The sequence below is a fragment of the Charadrius vociferus genome, unplaced genomic scaffold, assembly GCF_000708025.1.
Source record: "Charadrius vociferus isolate BGI_N301 unplaced genomic scaffold, ASM70802v2 scaffold25, whole genome shotgun sequence".
NCBI classification, from domain to species: Eukaryota; Metazoa; Chordata; class Aves; order Charadriiformes; family Charadriidae; genus Charadrius; species Charadrius vociferus.
In genome coordinates, this window is record NW_009648248.1 from 46,983 (window position 1) to 68,839 (window position 21,857).

Genomic DNA, 21,857 nt, shown 5'->3' on the forward strand with positions numbered 1-21,857 from the left:
AGCTTCAAGCGGCTCAGTAGAGCTGCACTTCGGGTCACCTCATACCACCACAGGTACAATCCCGTGCACAATAACTAAGCATTTGTTCTTCAGCATAGAAAATAATGTCTAGGATTTCTTTAGCACTTTTTGTTCAAGATGCTTAAATTAAGCCCCATCGCTTCCCTCTGAGATAAGCTGCGGGTACTGGACTTCTTTTGAAGATGTATAAAATAACCAATTCTATATCATATAGTGGTCCTATAAGACAAAGATTCTGAGTTCCCTTGCTAAAGCTAACACAAAATTAACATGCTGAGATGTTTCTTTACCTGTTGACATAGGGGTGAAGATATTTTTTGGAATGACAACCCTGTCTTCTGAGTTTCGTGCCCAATCAACCATTCCTTTTCTTCCTTTCATGGGGAAATTGATGTCGGTTAAAACAGATGCAGCAGGAAGCTTCTGAATGCTAGCCACTAGCAAGAGAAATCACAAAATCAAATAAAATTGTGTTTCATACTCTAAAGCATCACACGATGGTAACAGTACAGCAATAACAAAAGTGTTTAATAATACATTTCAAGTAAAGCAGGAATTTATAGGACACTAACTGGCACAGAAAGTGTAATCTTCTGTTTATTATGCAGTTCTACTATGGATTAATTGTGTGGCATTGATCGTATCATTTGTCAGTCAGATTCTGATTAAGTCTCTTAACAGGGATTATTGAATGTACTGTCTTATACCCTGAAATTCACACAGAAGAACATCGTTGTGTCTTCAGAGCAAATTCTAAAATGATCAAATGTGACAATGAAAGGAAGAGGATGCTGCAAATTGCTTTGGGAAACATAACTGCTAGATGCAGGCTAATGAAGCAATCACAGAGCTTTTATCCCCTATACAGGCACAATTTCAAGATAGACCCATTATGGAGATTCACATATTAAAAGACCTCATTGTTTCCACACAAATGAGAATAATGCGGTATAGCACTTGATTTTTTTTTCCTTGAAAGAATAATCCCCATTCTGAATTCTTAATTATATTTTTTCCATCTAAAAAAACTCCAGACCCCCAAACAACATCACTATTATATCTGTAACAGTTACAGAAAGACAGAAGAAATAGGTATCAAATCTAATAATAGGCAGTTTGGAATTTTGTTTACTCATTCTCATTTTCTCTCTGTTTTCTAACTCAACTATTATCTGGAAATCAGTTTCAGCTTTGCTGTGAAATCTAAGTATGACTCCATGGCAACACTGTCAGTGTCTAGTAAGACTCAAAGTACTTTTAAGGAACTGACAGGGCTGCAAGAGTTTACGTACACTCAGAGAGATGACAAACACCACATTTGGAGCACTAGCTATGTTCTTAATGTAAGCCATGTTGATAGTCATTTCCTGTGCAATGGTCTTCCTAATCAATTTAAGAAGAGGCTAATGTAGTTGGAAGAGTTTGGACATCAGGACTATACTTTGATCTGCATAACAATTTCACTGCAAGGACTCTGCAAGGGGCTTAAATATAAAGACAATGGGGGACAGCTGTAAAAGCAACCAGAACAGCAAAATTACAGTAGAAAACCATTAGGTGTCTCATCAGTGGATTTTATTTCAAAGGAAACTGTAATTCAAATCCAAGAGAAGAGGAAAATTAAGAGGTTAACAATATTAACTCTGCAGACATATTCCTTGATAACTGACTCTTAGTTTCAAATTAGACTGGTTATGTATTATAAAATCACATTAGTGAGGTGGTATTTGAGGTTATTTCAGGCTTTCCATTATAAAACTATCATCAGGGCTTTACAATGCTAGTTAAAATCCCCTCTGGGCTGAAATTGGCAAGTACATTCCCAGCCCTAAAGGGATGTTTCGTCTTGTGAATTTTCAGGTGCTGTGTGGAGGGAGAAGAGTTCAGGTGTTTCAGAATTACTGGGGCATAAAATGGATTGCGTGTTTTCACATGCAATCAGTGGTCATGCAGGATATATTAACATTGTAAAAATTGATTTTTTCCATAGTTCTCAAAATCTAAAAAGAATTTTATTTTATTCTCTTCATAAATGAAATAAAACCCACAGTTATTTAGTTTTCTAAATTAAATACAACCTGTAAAAGACAATATTGTTTTTTTTTTTTATCTGCACGGTATTTATCGGTGTATCTACCTACCTATCTATCTATCTATCTAATTAGGTAGTAGAGCCTTAATATTTCATCCACCTTTTGGATGACAGTTCCCTTTATTGAAATAGGAAATCAATGTCATTCAATGGAATTCACTCTGCAAAACAGAAAACCACTTTAGGACTGGATAAATGGTGAGGGTCTAGGATAGTACCTCTCTGGACTCTCTCTATCTCTGTATTTTAAATAGGGCCATTCATCATGGTACCTAAATGCTACTTAGAATCAAAGATTCCAAAATATTTTTTTTTATATTTAGGTGAAGAATAACACAAAACCTAAACATAAAACCTAAACGTTTGACTTATGGCTTATATGCAATAAATATAAACATAGATTCCTATTCCTGGTTCAGACAAGTTTTTCTTCTACTCACAATCAAACAAGTCTATTGCTTAGCTATACACTGCAACACAGGAGAAAACCCCTTCTTTTTAGAATTCTTTGAGCATTCTGTTGATGCGCACTGGTATAAATTATAAGACAGTGGTTCAGTTACACATCAGAACACATACATATTTGATGACTCCATAATAATTATTGATTCAGAAAAATCTATTTAAGTAATCTAGTCTAATCAATTTAGTGATTGCTTTGACCCCTAATGGATTCATTTTAATATCCTTTAGAAATACATCTCTTTTTGCCTTTATTTCATTTTCATGCTGCAGTTGCAGACAACCTGTTCAATACTGTTTTACTTAAAATTTCAGAATTGGCAACTACTAACTGTTCTTACTTACCGAGTAAAATCAAATATCTTTGGAATTGATTAACTCCAAACTCATAGGAATGGAGAATTCTCCATGACTATTCAAATGAGCTGATTACATAGTAATATGTGAATGACATTTAAGCAGTTTATTTGGAGCAGCCCAAAAGTGGTTAATTAATGTGTCAAGAAAATTCTGAGTGAAATAAAAATTGTGTAGTTCTTCTATGCGAGCCCTTATAGATCATGGCCTAAAACAGAAAAGCTGAAATGTATTGCTATGATCCCTAGAACCCTGCATGAGTTGTAAGCTGCCTCGTGCAACTTCGAGTAGCTCTCTGACTGATCTAGGTTGTTAAATAGTAAAAGGTAAAGCAACCAAACAAGTGGCACGAATCATCTTCCCCTTCTCTTTAGTATCTACCCATTATCCTCGTGTTGAACAAGAATTGGGAAGATTTCAGAATCAGCTCCTTGAAAAATATTATCATTTTAGAACAGGAAATCAGATTCACTGAAAGCCATGACAGAAAAATGACTGGATGTTTGCTCAGGGACTAAATACAACTTCAGCTCTCATAGTAGAAATTTAGGTTTTAAAATTACAACACAAGCTGAATTAAATAGTTGATCCCTATCCTTATCAAAGACTGAACCAAAAACTTTACAGAAGATGCTCAAAGTCTGAGTCTGAATTCTGTAGCATTCATGTACTTACAAAAGAGGATACAACACTGATTGTGATTCTCTTTTCTTGTAAGTGATAACATTCTGGGTTTGTTGTGCTTTGCAGCACAGTAACTATGTTGTTCCCTAATTTACAATCACTTAAGATACAGAGGAATGGGAATTAATTGTTTTAAAAGGCATCAGTGCCTTGAGTGAATTGGAAAACCAGATACAGAAATCTATGGGATTAGCATAAAGTGTCAACTCCTCCTTAACCCTCTCTGTCAAAGCAAGAAAGTAGAACTCTGAATTTGACTGAATTTCAGTCACAGACAACAGAGAATGGCTATGCATATTAGCAGCATCATTTGCTCTTTTCTTGTCCTATTTTGACTTGTCCATTGACAGCATGCTAGACATATATTATTCAGCATTTAGGAAACTTGAGTTCCTCACACAACAGGTTTTGATTTTTCAGACAGAGAATATTATACTGCCCTTCTGGGACAGCTACTGCTAAATTTATTTTTGGGTAAAATAGTCATGAACAGAACTGCCATTGTCACAATTGTTCAGAATAAAAAATATGAAAGGACTTTTGTGTTAAAATTCAGAATACTGAATATTTCTGCAAACATCTCTGTTAAGAAGACCCAAATAGAATCATATTTATACACTTTAGTATCATTCTGTTGATACTAAATGTAAAAACTTTGGGTTTTTATAGAATAGATAAGCTTATTTAAGTCAGCTTATGTTGGATACATGGGGAACAAAGTCTTGCCTGGCTCATCATCAAAGAGCCAGATGGACATATTAAAGATGATATTCATAATAGATTTGCTCTATCCATTTAAACCCCATCATTTTAAAGACAATCTGCAACAAACAAACAGTGAAACCCCCTTTTCCAGGAGACCAATTTGTGGATCTCCAGATTTGCTACAGAACTCTGCATCTGAGAAGGCTTGACAATCTCCTTTAAAATCCTTCTCTCAGTACAAAGATAAATCCACCTCTTACCACCCACAAGACTATGTATAACAGAAGGACTGTGATGAAGTGACATCCTCTTATATGAACACAAGAAGAGCAACCAGGTAATTTTCCCCTCTGCCAATAATATTCATGAAATATCCCCGCAGTGAACCATCATCAAACAATGGTCAGAAAAACGCTCCTAAGAAATTATAATTTAACAGACTTAGTGTTCCTTACGACTGTCAACACAGAAGTGATGTCTTCTTAAATTAGAGCCTTGTTATGCCCTACTGCTCCATGGGCAGGCAAGAGAGGGATGTCCCTAGAGGCCTGCTGTGCATTTGCATCCCTGAAGCTCATCAGCCCATAGCAGCTGCCCTCTGACTATTCCAGCTTTGGGCAGCAAGACATGCTACTGACATAGGCAGAAGCAGAAGCAGACATTTCATATATATTTTCAGTAATCAGGCATGAGTTCTGCATGAGTCCTTCCTTTGGTGTCAAGCAAACTGTGCCTTAAATGGGCTGGTTGTTTGAAGGTTAAGTATAATCCTCTACATTAATCAAGAAGCTGCCTTAACAGTGATCTCTGAATATTTCCCTTCTCTATTCCACAGACAATGGAATGGGGAAGAGAGGTACCTGTTACCCTTCTTATTGTAAAATAATACATTTATCAGGGTGATAAGCACCTTAGAGAATTAATGAACTCATTTCTATCTTGAGCTTGCAAGCCACTCCAGTCCTTTAAACAATATGAAGAATAAGTAAACACATGAAAACCATCACATAACTGTATGATATCTGAATATGCTCCCAAAAGCCTGTAACAAATGCCAGCAATACACTACCATAGCAATAATATGACCAGTGCAATATTTAGGATGAGTTAGAAAGCAGCATGGCTTCAGGCAATGATCAGGATGCATTTAATAAACACTCAGATCTCTAGATCTCTTCTGCTACTTACATAATTAAAAAAATATTCATAGGCAGCAGGCAAGTGTTCCCTTTTGGGTTTGTGTACTTTTGTTGTTCAGTACCAAATTCTGTATTTCAGGAACAACTCAGGAATATAATAATTTCAAAGACTCATGAAATATCACATATGCATATGCATTCTCTTGAGTGGTTTCTGATTGCAAATTTGTTATGACAAAAAATCTGGCTTGATAAAATTAAAATAGGTAAAGCAATTCTTCTTTTTCCAAACCTTTCCTTGTTCCAGGTATAGAATAAAAATGGAAAATAAAAAATTAAAAGCTCAAACAGTAATTAAAAAATTAAGGATTGTTGTTATGGACAATAACAGCTTTCCTCAAAAAAACCCCAAAACAATGGAAGCTATTAAAGTTTACTCCCTGAGAAAGAGTTAGTGTATACAAATGACCAGAGCATCATAGAATTTGTCCATGTTCCAGATGCTGCTTCTGTATGTCCCCCGAGCGGAAAATAAAAAATAAACTTAGCATTTTTATAATTTTTAATCATTGTTACTATTTACTTACAATTAATGTGTACTATAAGATGAATATGGCTATTTGCAGCTGGCCAATGTGGAATGTAAAGAAAAAAATCACTTTTAAATTTGCAAATCTGAATCACAACTTTGAAGAAAACCCAATTGAATGAGTGAAGATGTAAACAATTTTTTTATGAGCGGTCAGAAGAAAACAGGTTCTCACAAAAAATAGAATGCTTCCTGAAATATGTGGTTATTCAGAAAAATGCTTTAAAAAAAGCATGGTAGGAGACTGTACTTCAATAACTGGAAGACAACTCCATCTTCTGCGAGTTACATTGAAGAAGATGAAGACAAGAGCAGCGAGAGACCCAGAGCCACATGCAGGGTACTCTTGTTACTGAGTTTTATTTTTTCCTGTCATCTTAGTATTACTGTGCATTCATACTACTAAGATTAAGGTCTCCCTTAGCAACTTTTGCCTTCTCATAAAGCACTTCTCAAGGAAAAGAGACTCAGCATAAAGCAAGACAGAAGACAGAGGCTGATGCAGGAGATAGAATGAGTTGGTATTTAAGTGCATGGGTTTTAATGTTGCAGACATAAAAATGAAAACCATGGTAATACTGAGGGGGCAAGGCCAACTGCTACATTATTTTAGATTGACTGCGCAGGGAAGGTGCAGAAAGCAAGCATTTTTCAGTCACTAAGGCGACTGGAAAAAGTGTCCATGCTGGTGATTCTAGCTGATAATGAGAGAAAAAGAGAGTGAGACTGAAGGTAATGTTCAGGTATTGAGCTCAGAAGATGGGAATGATGATGAAGCTGTCATCAGAGAAAGGGAGAAAGAAGAAAAGCTGAGAGAGGTCATTTATATGTTTACTTATCAGATTTGCTGATGATTAGATATCCACTAAGAACTATTAAAAAGATAGACAGAGAGGGCTTGACAGAGGACGAGAGACCAGTAAGGCGGCAAACAGATGAGAAAATCATTAGCAGGGAATTGATAAAAATATTCTCTCAAAATTACACTGCTTGGGGAGATGAAAAGCAGAGGTAGAATGATTGCTTCCCAGAAGGGGTAAATTCAAGCAAAGGAGAGATGGCCACTGTCTTACCTCTAGGGAAATGAAAACTAAATCTTATCATTCAGAAATCTAGAAAGATGTGAACTAAGTTATGCAGGATATTGAAAGGTGATATAAGAAGCGAATTCTCAGGCATGGAAATAGAAGATTTGATGTGTAAAGGCCAGACACAGAGGAAACAAAATAAAGCATGTGAATAAGTTTCTGATCACAGCTTTTTGTCGCAGACTAGAAGCAGATCTCTATTATATTTTATTTTTGAACAGCTTTTTTAATCATACAAAATGGCATCTTGAAGACTTTTCAGATACCACTATAAGCAAATTAAAACTGAGAGAACTGTAAATTACTCTGGTATAGATTCTCAGAGCATCAATAGTATGGAAGTGGCCAGTGAATCCTAAAAAGCAGAGCTTGATTAAAAGCCATATCCTGCAAAACAGTTAGATATGGAGGAAATACCTACAGGTGGCACTCATTTCTACAGCAATTCACCAGGCATATACCAATTTCTCCATGTGCCTTCCCAGAAGCGTTACAATCAGTGCGTCTCAGGACTTTTTTTAAACTTTGTCTCCATTAAGACTGAAAAACTAGACAGAGCAGCAGGTAAGATGCTCAAAAGCTCAAGCCTGTACCTATGTTTCCTGACCAGACTGCTTGTGTCATCTAATGCATCTGCAGTTGCTTTCTTTCTTGAAACCTGGCCAAGTCAGAGAAATTATCGCTGGTGTCTAACACTGCCTGTTAGACTACTGATCTCATGTTTTGAGCACTTGAATTAGGAAGATCTGCATGCAATTGGGTCTCCCTCTTCAGAGGGGATCCCCATCTGAAGGAATTATAAACCATAGCTTCCTCCCTTGGATGAGAATATCCATTAGGTTTCAAGGCTATCACCACCAAAACCTGAGCTATTTAGGAGGAAAGGAGGAGCAAAGCCATGTTTAAATACTCATTTCAGAACAGGCACAATGCCTAAGACAAGTTTCCAGAAGAAAGACAGGTTTGCTTAATTCATCCCAGACAACTGAGAGATGTCTCAGATTAGTGCTTTATGAAATTATTGACTCTACTAACATAGCAGACAGCAAGAATTTAGTTATAAGCTTAGTATTTCCTTGTCAGCATCAAATTACTTGTCTAGTGGACATCTTCCATTCTGAGTTTTGTATTCTGCCTGGAGACCAAGTTGTCATAAGCCAGTTCACCCCCATCACACACACACCTCCACAGCTTTAGCTGCCCATGCTCAAAATCAGCTCTTATAACTTAGGTCAGACGACTGTGAAAAGGGCTGTGAGAAGCGGGGGTCCATGTCCCTTCACTCAGGAGCTACTCTTTGAGCTGAATCAGCTGTGACTGTGCATGGCCATGTATTTTGGTTGTCTGAACCTTGACTTGCAGATTTGATGTGAAAGTCAAGCAATCTTGGACCTGCCTATTCATTATCGCTTGCCTGTAGACCACTGGACTGTTAGCTGAATACCACCACTGGACCAGATCCTGACCCTGACACTATGACTTCAATTCCTGGCTTGATGTCAGATCTGCATCATTACTGTGGACTTGCCTGGTGATCTGGAATATTAGCTGGGCCTGGCTACCATCACAGACCTCCTCTGCTCTTCTTGTTTGGGTGTTGTGGGACCCTGCCTTATCCAGAGAGGCCACCGTGCATGCCCTGCTGTCTTCTGGATCAGCCCACTCTTGCCTGAACTCAGCATCTGATAAGCAGATGCTGCAACATCTACCCAGTAAATGGCTTCAAGACAGGCTTGAGCAGAGTCATACAGAAAATCTGAAACAGAACTGTTACAGAAACACAAGTCTCCTGTTTCTCAGTTTCATGTTCAAGCCATGACTCTAACCTTCCTCACAGGAATTCATAACTAGGTCTTTGTTTTCTGGAGGCATGTCTAATTCAACTTGAATGTTCTCCATAAGAGAGATAAAGTAGATTAAGATTTGCTTAAGGGATTGTAAAAAGTTGTCCTGGGGCACTGTGAAATCTAATTGTCAGGATAATGCATACATGTTTTATTTAGATTGTTTACATCATGTATGGCCCAACGAAAACTCAGTACCTCAGTGGGACATATAGACACTATCCAATATAAGTACTAAGTAATACTAATTAGACTGAGTTTGATTTACTTGTTCACATTGTTGAATTCTAAATTAACTTTAATAACTCAGGAGAAATATCTCAGAGTTATTATGGCCATTTCAATAAAACAACTGCACAATGAGGAGATGCTTTAAAAAAATCTAACTAGAAAATTGGGCCTATAAAAAATGACAGAGCTTGGTTATTCTGAGCTGTTTTAACGCAATCACATGAATCACTATGCCATGTGGACCTTGTGCTTAGCTCTTGTTATCCAATTCTGGTCATCCCATCTCCAGCACCCCCTGCTTTTTCCCTCCCACTCCCCCTAAACAAGAAGCTTTTCATGTTTATCAAAGTTGTGGGAGGAGGAATCAAAAAGATCCAAGCAGCCAAGAAAGGAATGAAAACTAACAGTCACCTAGTCCACTAAGTAAAATGTTACACACCATTACTGTTTCCCTTGTCTGAATTCAGGTGCCTTACATGTCCATTAATTTTGAGTGCAGTTGGCAGAGAAAGTTGGAGGTGCCTAATTAGGGTTGCTTGGGTTGCCTTCTCGGGGTTTTAAAAAATAACCTGAATTTTATATATACTGCATAGTGAGCTCAAACTGCATTTTAGGAATATTGGATTAAACCTTGCCTGTGACAATGGACATAAAATGCAAGCACGTTATTCCTGAGATCAGTGCCAATGCTAATCATAGAATCTGGTCAAAGTATTTAACTCCAGATACAATATAGCATTGTACCTGTAGCAGATAGGTTTCTAATTCTTAAAAAGTCTATTTGGATTCAGACTGACTTTTCAGATGCCCTTACAGTGCCTTCAGTTTTTCTTTACATGCAGTAGAGAACTACTACTTCAGACAGCTAATCTGTAGAAACTACCGTGAATAAGAAAACATCTCTGGTTTTCCTGAGGTATGACAGATGCCATCAAAAGGAGCCATCACCATGCCTGGCTCTGCAACATTTGCATTACTAACATATACACCTGATATGACTCTGCTATCTCTTTAGCCCTACGTCCTATCTGCAACCTATTTTCTGCTGCAGTTATTCCAATGCAAATTTGGGGTTTATTGCTATTGTTATTTCTTTAATTTCTTGTGCTGTTCATTGAAGTATGTTTATGAAATATATATTCAGAATAGAAGTGCCCCAAACTGAAGCTATACTGGTTTGGCTAACTATCCCTTATTTCCCGGAAATATTGCCTGTAGGTAGAACCTCTACAAAGTTAAAATTCGATTCTACAATGTGCAATACACCAGAAAACACAATTATATTTGTGATATAAAGCAGAAAGGAAGAGTTTACTCCAGACTATTTGCTCATGTTATTTCATAAAAAATCATGGTGAATTCTTTTTAAATGGAGTATAATGAACATGAAATATGGAAATAAGAAGCAGAGATGGATTTTTTTTCTACTGAACTATAGTTTTTGGGACCCAACAACACAACATAATTGCTTCAATTAGTTTCCTGTACCTGAAAGCACTAACACAGAGTGACTGAATTTACATGCCAGAGAAGCTATTAATTTACTGAAAATTTCTGCAAGTCCTGTTCAAAAATAATCTATACTTTTAGTCTTGCTAAAGTCATTTAGCATTAAGTATTCTACATCTGAGTCCAGTTTTGCTATTACTGCCACGCCATATTTGGGATAACTGTCATTATCTCCACAGTCAGATCTAGGAGATGATAGCCAGAAAAAAATATTTCCAATAGTATTTGACCACTTACAAATTATAATCCACAGTCAAGGTGGCTTTCCTAGTATAAATCATTCCCTGGAGAACTGGACAATCAAAAAGTGCCATTTTATATTATATTATCCTTTTCCCCCACTGTATCCTGATTATAGCATTGTTACCTAACAAACAGTATTTTCCAGGATGCTGGAAAGAAAATTCTATTCTAGCTGTTTTCCTCTCTCTGCGTAGTTTTTATAGTGCCATTTCTTTTATAGAATATTTTTGATGTACTAAATGGGTTTTCTGTCCCTAATCCCAAAACATCTAAATGGTTCTTTATTGGAAACCAAACTAACTGCACTCTGGTGGCAAACATTCATAACAAAATTTTAAACTGAAGGAAAGAAGAACAAAGTTAAGGGTCAGTGTAAGGATCCTCAGTTATTTGATAACATTTCAAAGTAGAAAGTTTTTTGCAGAAGCACAGATGTGGATAGCATAATCTGGACCTATCTTGATATGAACTGTGGCTATTAATTAAATCTTGATGATTTAAACATCAAGAGTTTAAACTCACGCTGAGTTCTACAGTTACACTATGTTTATTGCAAAGGGACATTTGAATGGTAATGAACCATTTTCAAAAGGTGCTCAAAGTCATCATTCAGCAAATGAGACTTTCAGTGCATGTGCTGAAACAACATACTAGTTGCAGTGCTTGGAGCAAGAAATTAATTGGACATGAAAGAAGTTTTTTTTCCCAAAACTTACATCAACATTCACATAAACATTACAAATGGAACTGATGAGAATTTAGTATAATCAATACAAGAAGTAAAATCAGTTAAGTGAAACAGTTAATTGAATCACATTAATAGGAATAAACAAACTTTATTATTCACAGAGGTATATAAGATTGGAAATTCTATACAAGATAGGAGAAGAGAGGGAAGGAAGTCCTTAAACAAAACCTGAAAGCACGATTTAATAAGTAATTCCTTGGGCTTTTTAATAATGACCTACTGTATTTAGGTTATGTTTATGGAATTTGTATATTTTGCCTTATTTCTTTTTTAGTTCTTCCTTTCACAGACTAAATGGGCCCAAATGATTAAACTGAAAACAAAGAAACTTCACTGGAACAGTAATTTGACCTTGCTTTTCTTACATTCCTGAGAAAACCCTGTCCACCAACTACAAAATCATTTTCTCCTATAGTCCAAACCTCGATATACCATAGACTTGATCAGAATGAAAAAAATTCTACCTGTTCAGATAGTTCTACTAAATGAAACTACTTCAACATGAAAGATTAAGATGGCAATATAAACACTGAACCCTAATGTTTCATACCACCAAGAGGTTCAAATCCTGTGAAGAAACAAAATAGTGTTTTGGAAATTTAGCAATTCTTAGCTTATCAGACAGCCTGTGATAACTGTGCACCGCAGTTGGGAGGTAAGATAACTTTATTTAAGCTTTTTTGATGGAAGGCTTGGCTTTATTCCAGTGAAGTGCTAAATCTAAAAAAAATCTTTAAAAAATTAAAAAATTTCAGGTTGAACAATCCCATTTCATGCCCAGCTATAACTAGGAGAGACTTTAAACATTGTTAAAACCAGTGACAGTGCAGATTGTGAGCATAGAGAATGCTCATGAGTGACGTTATGCTTACATGAGTGACAGGTAATAATTTGGATCCAGCAGCTGGTGCTATCAATAGAAATTATATCCATAGGACAAAAAAATCCATAAAAAGCACATGTGTGACTCAGTAGACAGAGACTCCCTCAAACCAAACATTAAAAAGCTCATGAACAAATATGCTGTTAGATAATTTAAAGATTAACAAAATTATGAACATAAGAAAATATTCTAACAAATCCCTACAAGAAGGAAAAACGACCAAATTCCTACACAGTTACTTGCTTCCTTATTTTCCAAGCTTTAACAGAAAATTCCTAAATGCATGCTTCAAGTACATTCAAAGAGGAAACACATATATTCAGCAAAACCCCCCTAATATCTTGTCAAATAAAATGATAAACAGTATAAACATAAACACTTTAAACTCCTCTGAGCTCTGCTGTTGAATACCATTTCTAAGTAGATGAACTAGTGCCGTATTTGAATCTCTTACCCTATTGATGTGCTCTATCATTTCTGTTTATGAGAAGTTTGGATATCTATAATTTTAACTTCTGAAAATTATTTCTAAGTACAACCAGGAATGTAAAACAGATGATGCGGTATAAAATTACCAGACATGTTTTCCAGTAGTGGAACTACTCATCCAAGAAACAGGTATAAGTTCAATTTGGCAAAGTTAAATGACAGTCATTTTGCAGAAATTAACTTTTCTTTGTGCATTGTTGACTGTGAATGGAGACCATTATTTTTCATTGCCTAGATAGTGATGCAATTTTCAAAGCTAAATGAGCATTAAAAACATTCATTCTTTGCCTCTGCAATGAACAATCTAAAATACCTAATGGCAAAATGAGACATTCCCTTTAATCTTTATGAACATATTGTACCCTCTTGAGGTAAAAATGAGAAAGGAGGGGATAAGCTTGATGTATTTTTGACAAATGTTTCCCTCAGAAATGGGAGAAGCCTTGTATGTGCAGATGGAGCAGCCTGCCTGTCTGCCAGTCCCTGAAGATCCAAGCATCATGGTGACTGTTCCACAGTTTCTTCCCTTTGGGCAGGCCAGTCTATTTTCATTCTTCTGCTTTATTGGAGATGAGATTTTGGTGCCAATAGAGGGAGGAAATATGTTTCACCAAAGGGCACCATTTATACACATACGAATGGTTTTCCAAGTATTTGCCTTTGAGATCAGCTCACGTTCTAGCCATGCTGCTCTACAACAGGACCACAGACAGGATTTTCTGGGCAAGTTACTATACTAATACACTATTTTCCCATAGATTTACTTGAAATCTACCTTTCAAGAAACTTGACTACTGAGTAACAGAAGATAATATGAGGCTGTAAGATTACAAAAAATAGCATATTACTAAAACTGCTAACTATTAACTAATGTAACTGGCACTAAAAGTGGCAGACCTTGTAAGTTAGAAAAAATAAATCCACAAAATAACAGTCATTAAAGAACAGCATAAGATTTGAACCACAGATTATACAAAAAGTCATTCATGTAATAAGATTAAATGTGTTTTCTAGAAGATAATTTTCCAAACTGTATTCTTAAAAGATTTACAGAGGAATGCTGCCTATTGCCGATTACATATTTCTATGTACGTGGAGAGTGTTTTGTTAAAACGAAAAAAAAGAAAAACAACCACAACAATATCAAGCTATTTGGCACCACTGCAGGGCAACTTAAGCATTTCTGCTCCTTGTATCCAGTACCATTCAAACATTGCAGGCCACAGAGCTGTGCTACATATTTGGAGTGAGAAAAAGTTTTTCTTCTCACTGTAAATGATACTTAGAGAAAGAAAAATAAATAAATTGGGGGAAAAAAAAAAAAGAAAGAAAATAGTCTTTTACAGAGTTTCTCCTGAAATTTTCCAAAGTGGGAAACAGATATATTCATTCATAGGAGACTGATTATCTGATTCATATCAGAAACCTTATCAAAGATCCTTTATCTCAGTCTTGACCCAGAGTAGCAAATCGGGTCCTGAACCTCACAGTTGTAGTCAAGGGAAAGCAAAACAAAACAAAACCATGAACTGAGTGAACTTATGGGTTCAGAAATCACAAAAGACAATTCATAACTTTCAGACCCTGTTCTTGATTTTATCAAACCCATTACATGGATGCTTTGAACCAATCTTACTGACACTATTAGCTCTGCTATCGTTATGCAATCTGATCTTAACAGAATTCCAGAGATACATGTAGTATACCGGAGTCCAACTCTCCACATTAAAAAAAAAAAAAACAACCAAAACACAATTACTCAGAATTATATCTGCCTATGTTTACATTGCTTTGAAGTTTGATCTCAATGATATCTTATAATTCCACTGCCAAAATAATTATTTACCATAAAAATACTTTTCTCTGAAATTAATATCCTACTAACACCCTCCTGAAACTGACGTGAAAAATGAAAACTGCTTATCCGTTTGTTACCTCAATTGCTATGTTACTTTCAGGCTGTGCAGTTTGAAAGAGACTAATCTGTATGCTATTTGGCATTAAAACCTACAGTCAACACTGAGGAAATCATACACTTTTTCAATACAGGAGGTTGATTTGTCTAATATTCGAGATAGAAGTTCTTTCCCTCCCTTTTGTGTTTTTTGGTTTTTGGTTGTTTTTTTGTTTGTTTGGGTTTTTTTTTTTTTTTTTTATTTTTTTTTGGGGGTTTGTTTGGGGTTTTGGTTTGTTGGTTGGTTGGTTGGTTTTCCTGAAAAGAAGCCAGAAAATAACAACAAACTTTGGCAGCTGGTATGCCACGTCCTGAGCTTGGTACAAACCATGGTACCTCCATATTCAAAATGGAGCTCATTTTGGGGCAATAGACCTCTCTCTGACACACTGCAATTAACATGCAGAGTTAATAGTTGTCTCTTAAGCCTTTTTAAGTAACATTGTCTATTGACTCCAGAGTCTCAGATAGGAAATCAGTCTACTTCCACTGACTTTTGCTAGTTTTTACCAGCTGAAAGTAAGATTCTTGGTTTTATTCCTATTTTAACTAACGTGTTTTGTAGGTTCTTGGGGACAGTATATGTCATTCATTTTAGTGGCCAGCCCAGCCCAAACCACGACACCTTCTTTCATATTCAGTAGTGAGTGAGTAACAAAACCCTGTAGAATTCATTAAAACTGAGGGTGAACTTTGCTATTTACATTACTTAGTCACACCATCTCCAGCTGACCACCTCTAGCTTATGTACCACCAGATGATGGCTGGACACTCTTGTGGTGACTGCCTTACAGGGACACAAAATCCCAGAATAAGTCATCAGCCTGTGCAGAATTGTGTTATCAGACTGTGATATTCCAGTCCCTCTCCTGTTTAAGGGGAGGACTGTATTGTCTGGAATATCTTGACAGTATACTTCACTGAATATGATTGTATCCTCTTGGCACTACCTTAATACGAAATGATTATACTCTCTTGGGTGTGCATTTACTCTATTATCTCAAAGCTACGACCACAGACTCTTAGTTTCTGTCCCCTTAAGCCTCATTCTACTCGGAAATTGTTGGGAGTCACCTAAAGATGCAGCTGTCCCAGGCAAAGGAGCAAATAAACACAGATATTTAATTTCTCTTAAGTGCACCTGTAAAAATGGCCTGTCATAAACCAGATGATTCTTTTAGAAAACACCAGCTTTAAATTACTCATGTAAAAAAGATCCTATAAGCAGAATAATTCAGAAAAGAGTTTACAGAGGTAGAAATTTAAGAATGAGACAAGAATCTAAGATACATATACTTAAATGCTGTGAAAAGTTATTTCTACAAAAGGGCTGCTGACACTGCTCTCTGTTTCAGTTGGAAGCATTTTTTATGACTAGAATGAAGCCTGTATGTCTACATGTTTTATAGTTTCCATTTCTTTAGAAGCTTTTACTCCACTGTATCTTACTTAATATAAGGTAACAAAGGGAAACACCTTGTATTATTTCAGTTTCCTATAGCACCCATTGAAATATATTGAATGGTTAATTTATTTAGCTTTACCTTTAAGGATAATTAATAAACTGTATACACAAAACTAACTACTTGGTTATGACTAGTACTTAGAATTAAGTTTGATTTTTATCCATATTTTTGAAGATTGTTTGATAAAGATTCATATAGACATTCCCTTGATATTCAGAATTTTTAACCTTAAGCAACTGAGAGCCATACTTCCTCAGGACAACTGAGTACACAGTTTTAGAAAAGAGAAAAAAACCCTACTCTTTTATGCACTGTTCACAACTAAGTTTGCAGGGAATGTGAATCATTTAATAAGCTAATATGATATTGAGAAAGAAATACAAGCTCTTGATCATTTACTTCAGGCATTAAGTCAGATGCTGCAATGAGCTAGACTTTTAAAGTGTGCGGGAAGTTTTTCCCTTTTAATCAGTGGAGAAAGCATGAGTCTTCTGAAAGCCAACATATCGATCTGATCAAGGAACTACTGAGACTGCAGCAAAGGAAATGATATGAATATATATGGAGCAGAAGTATATAAGGGTACAAAAAAAATCCAATTAACCTTTCTCTGTAGTTTTCCTATTCTTTTGTCTATTTTTCTCTGAATACTGTCTCTTCTGGTACACTTTAGCCACCAGAAGATTGTTACATATTGTTTGAGCAAATGGAGACTAGGGAAACAGGAAAGTGACACTGGCTGTGTATAAATCTTGGGAGTTGAAGGAATTTTTGAGGAGTGAAGAAAGAAATGTGACAGATGCCCACTTTCACATAACAGAGCATCTGCTCATCCGACAGTGTACAGTTTTGGGGCAGGAAACACTGGTGGGCTACATCTGAGTGTGAAACAAAGAGGAGTAGGACCAGGAGCCAAAGCCATGAATAAAAAGAACAGGGGGCAGAAGGCAGAACTTATAACTGCTCTGCCCACCATCCAAGAACAGAGTGGGACCAACTATGCACCACAGTGCAAAGAGAAAAGCATTAATTATGCCTACCAGGACTGGTTTCTCACCTGGACTGTCCCCTGAATCATGCCTTGACATTGTTTGGGCAGGTGCCAGGAATTAAACAGTATGAAAAACTGTGGGACAATTCTCAAGCCTGCATTTGGTGCTTTTTGATTCATGTTTATAGACGCAGTCATAAAAGCCAGATCCTAGCCTGAAATGGAAAGATGACAGGCACTGACTCTTTTAGGTTGTTTTAAGAAGAAATGGGATATTAGACAATGGAAACTGGAAAATTCTATATAGCAAAATCACGTAATAGAATATAAGAAAAGATTGTTAGCTAGATTGCTTACTTTGGTGTGTATTTTACTAGTTATTCAAAAGCTAGTTAGAAATCTGAAGAGAATACAAATGCTCCATGAATTAAAGGGGACTTGTTTTTATATATCCATTAGGAACACATTTTATTGCAAAACCAGGCAAGTTTCACTTTATTTTTGCCTTGTGAAAATTTATTCTTGAGAAAAAAAAACATAATTATATTAATCATTACAGAGATAATATCCTGGTTTGGGGGAGAACAAGACCAATTTTGTTCAGTAACTTTACTTTCTAGCTTCTTCAAGGAGAGGCAGGAGAGAGCATCTTTTGTTCTGCCCAGTGGCCGGTCTGGCCTAAACCATGACAGATACTTACACATGAATTATGACACACTACAAGGAATGATTCCTGTTCACCTTTTTAAAAATAAGAAGTGCAATCCACACAGTGGTTCCTGAAAGGCTTTACACTTAAATTTTGCTTTGTGAAAAAACTGTGGGTTATTCTGGAATAACTTGATGGAAGCAGGAGGGAGATCTGAATAGCTGTTTTAGGCCATTTTCTTTGTACTGGGAGAAAATGTTGACATTTTACCAGACGAATTTTTATTAACCACAAATATCCACTTTAAAATTCACAATACTGTGCTTTAGCACTACACAGCCTTAGAACAAGCAGTAATTTCATGACAAATAAATTCTGAGTGTATGTATTTGTAATTATTAAAGTAGTTGTTTCCTGACTGAAAATTTTAAACATTTTCTTTACAACTTTGGACAAGTTAATATCAATGCTGTGCATTTTTTTTCTGTTGTCTTTAATATATTTGAAAAAAGAACCTTTCAAACTTTAAAAACAATTGGTATATTTTAGGCCAGTATGATATTTATGACGTATGAGTCAGAGGATCTTGAGTGCTACATTTAAGACACACAGCACTAACTCTGATACAAAAAAGACAAGAAGAGCAGGCAGATGCCATTAGGATAAGTAGATGAATCATATAACGTGGAAAGGTTTCTAGAGAGTATAAACAGCATCTACAACTTACAAGACCTAAAAATCTTACCTTGGGAAAAGGTGAATGAACCCAGAGTAAAGACAGAAATCCAGCTTGCTCATTTTTTACGATTCCTCTAGCTGTGTCTTACAGCTAGAGTAGGTACATCTTCTGAAAGCTCCTGTGGCGACTAATGTTTCTACATATCTCTAACTAGGACTGGAAAATTTTAAGATACACTTGACAAGCCTTACAGGATTAATGAACCTTTTGGTACAAATTCCATGGATATGGACATGGAATGGAAGATTGAAGGGGAAACAAGAAAGTATGCAAAGACGCAAGACAGTGGACACTGTTTTAAAATAATTTTCTCCCTTATGTCATCCTAGACTGTCTGTGAAGGCAGAAATCAGACCTCAGCAGCTCGGTATGAACTCTTAAATGAAAAATTATATGTTAATCACTGTACTGGATCAGATTACTTATCAGAGTACCAGTGTCACAGTAGCCATTTTTAAGTAGAGAGGTAACAGACTGTTAGTTAGAAGATGATTTATGCATGGAAGCATGGCTTACACCTCTTCATTTTTCATATAACATCATAGCTAGCTTCATTCACCACAGAGACAGCTACTTGTTTTTATTTTATTCCTCTTAAGAGCTTGGCCTCATGCTCGTTCAAAATTAAATGTGCTAACGTATAGTTTAGTTAAGAATCTTTGTTTTTCTTGTGACCAAGATTAAACAGAGATGTCAGCCTAGTTTCTCTTTTCATTCACTTTTCAGTTGTGTATATCTAGTCCCTTTTAACAATCTGTTCTCAAATATCTATTCTAATCATTCCAGTTCTCAATCTGTTATTTCTTTTTTTTTTTTTTATCATGCAGCTCTGAACCTCTCTGTGTTCACGGGGTTTATTTACTCACAAAGCAGCACTATTCTTTGCTTTAGATCACATGAATCATTCAAGCCTAAGATAGTCACTAGGCTCTCTTTATAGCCAGTGGAAGAACTTCCAGAAGGCAACACATGCCTTTAGATATCTGAGATGGTATGAACTGCTCTTCTGAGCAGTAGTTCCCCTTAACTATAAAAGAAGCTTAGGGTGGCTTTGGCAAATTTTGTGATGCTTAAAGTAAATAAAATGAATCCCAACTATATAATCTCAATTGAAAAGAACATTGCAAGTGATAGCTACTGAAAATTAAAAGAATAATAATAATTCTTTAGACTGCTCTTTTTGCACATGAATGCTGTTCTTTTCTCTGAGCTCTGCTGAAAAGTGACCATGGGATTTACTGAATTCTTTTAGATGCCTACATTACGTATGGTTTCAACTACTCCCTCTTACATGCTCTGTCAACACTGAATTTAATCTGCCAGTGGATATCCCCTTCTTTTCATTTTGCTATACCCCCCGGAGATCTTCAGTTTTTCCTGTCTTTGACTAGTCTAAATAACTTTGTGATATCTGCATATTTTAGAACACTACTGATCACTCAAACATCAGTATTCATAAAATCAACATTAACAAAAAGTGGCTTTTCTCATGCTGAAAATTCTGTTTATTTTCTGTCAGGTCCAAATAACATCCATGACAACACACTGCACTTATTTGATGTTCTCATAAACATCTTCTAAGAGCTATAAGCTTGATTTTTGACAAGATTTTTGACACAGAGTCTCCTTTAACCATTTTTTTGGCTGCTGCTCTTAAGGAAATTTGACAAGAAAGGGAAAATTTTCCATTACAGAAGAATCCCAGTCCGCCATAGAAATATGTATCTCCTAATGCTGCTCTCTGTTTCCAGTTCCACATTCCACCTATACCTCTAAAGACAGTTAGCTTGTGGCACTTCAATCTTCCAGTCTAGCAATTTTTTTTAAATTAAAGGACGAATATTTCGTGATAGCAGTTCATCCACCTTTTAGCACATTTCTTCAGAACTTTTAACGGTTTATTGCAATGGGACCCCAAATCAGCCAAAGCCCTGAAGTGGATCTGCTTAGGCCTTTAGCTCTCAAAAAAAAAGTTCAAAAGGCTGTTAAAAGCCAAGATTAATTCTTTGATCTAAAATCAGGAGCTCATCTTTTAAAACAGAGAAAACGGAAAGCAAGTAGTTAACACAGAATGGTAATCTGGTTTAAAAGCTTTTCTCCCACTGCACATTGTATCCTCGCAGGTGGGTCTGTGCTTTCAGCTAATTCAGGGACTCCGAGTGGTACCAGAAGCTCCTGTTTTTTTCACACTATCCTTTTCCTGTGCCTGCCCAGCTGGTCCTGAGGAGGAGGAGGAGGAGGAGGAGGAGGAGGAGGAGGAGGAAGAAGAAGAGAAGGAGCAGGACGAGGAAAGAGGCTTCCACCTCCTATCTGAGGCTTTTATTTCACCTAATCATTTCTTAAGGAACATAATACAAAACTGAGAGCACACAAATAAAACAAATACCATCTGTCCCAGCCATGCATGAGCAAAGCAAATTGTTGCTTTCACATTTGTTAAGTTTTTCATAGCTTATTCTGTATCCTTAAGAAAAGAGCTAAGAAAAGATGGCCCTTGCATCAATGGAAATGTGCTTGATTTGACTGAGCTGCCTAAATAAACCCCAAAGCATAGATATTGGATCACCTGGATTTGGAACGAGTCTCTGATGTTTTGTTCAGTAGCAATGAAAAATTAGAGCTAAAAGCCACCACACTGAAAAGTTTAACAGTGGCATGGCAACTGTCCTTATAGCCTTTCTTAACTACTTCCGAACGTATAATAATGAGGCTTGGTATAGCCTACCATATAGTTAAGGTGACTTTCATCACTTCCCATGTGTCATAAACTGAGAATGTGCACTGGACGGTCATTGCCGCGTGGCTGTTGTGTAGTAACTTGTTAAGCCACAGTTACTTGCTTCTGTGTCATGAAAAAAGAGAAAATAAAATCCCACCTGCGGAGGATCGCAGGAGATTAGCATATTGTGCTGGTTTTGGCTGGGATAGAGTTAATTTTCTTCACAGTAGCTAGTATGAGACTGTGTTCCGGATT

At 36.4% G+C, this 21,857-nt stretch overlaps 1 protein-coding gene across 1 annotated transcript in view; it reads right to left on the reverse strand.

Moving 5' to 3' along the window:
• LOC104285729 (brain-specific angiogenesis inhibitor 3) overlaps positions 1-21,857 on the reverse strand; it is a gene marked incomplete at its 3' end in the record, with an annotated part of 285,461 nt that overhangs the window by 13,757 nt on the left and 249,847 nt on the right. Inside the window, exon 13 of the mRNA XM_009884216.1 lies at positions 312-458. Within this exon, the coding sequence (XP_009882518.1) occupies positions 312-458 (147 nt within the window). The remainder of the gene's footprint in view (positions 1-311; positions 459-21,857) is intronic.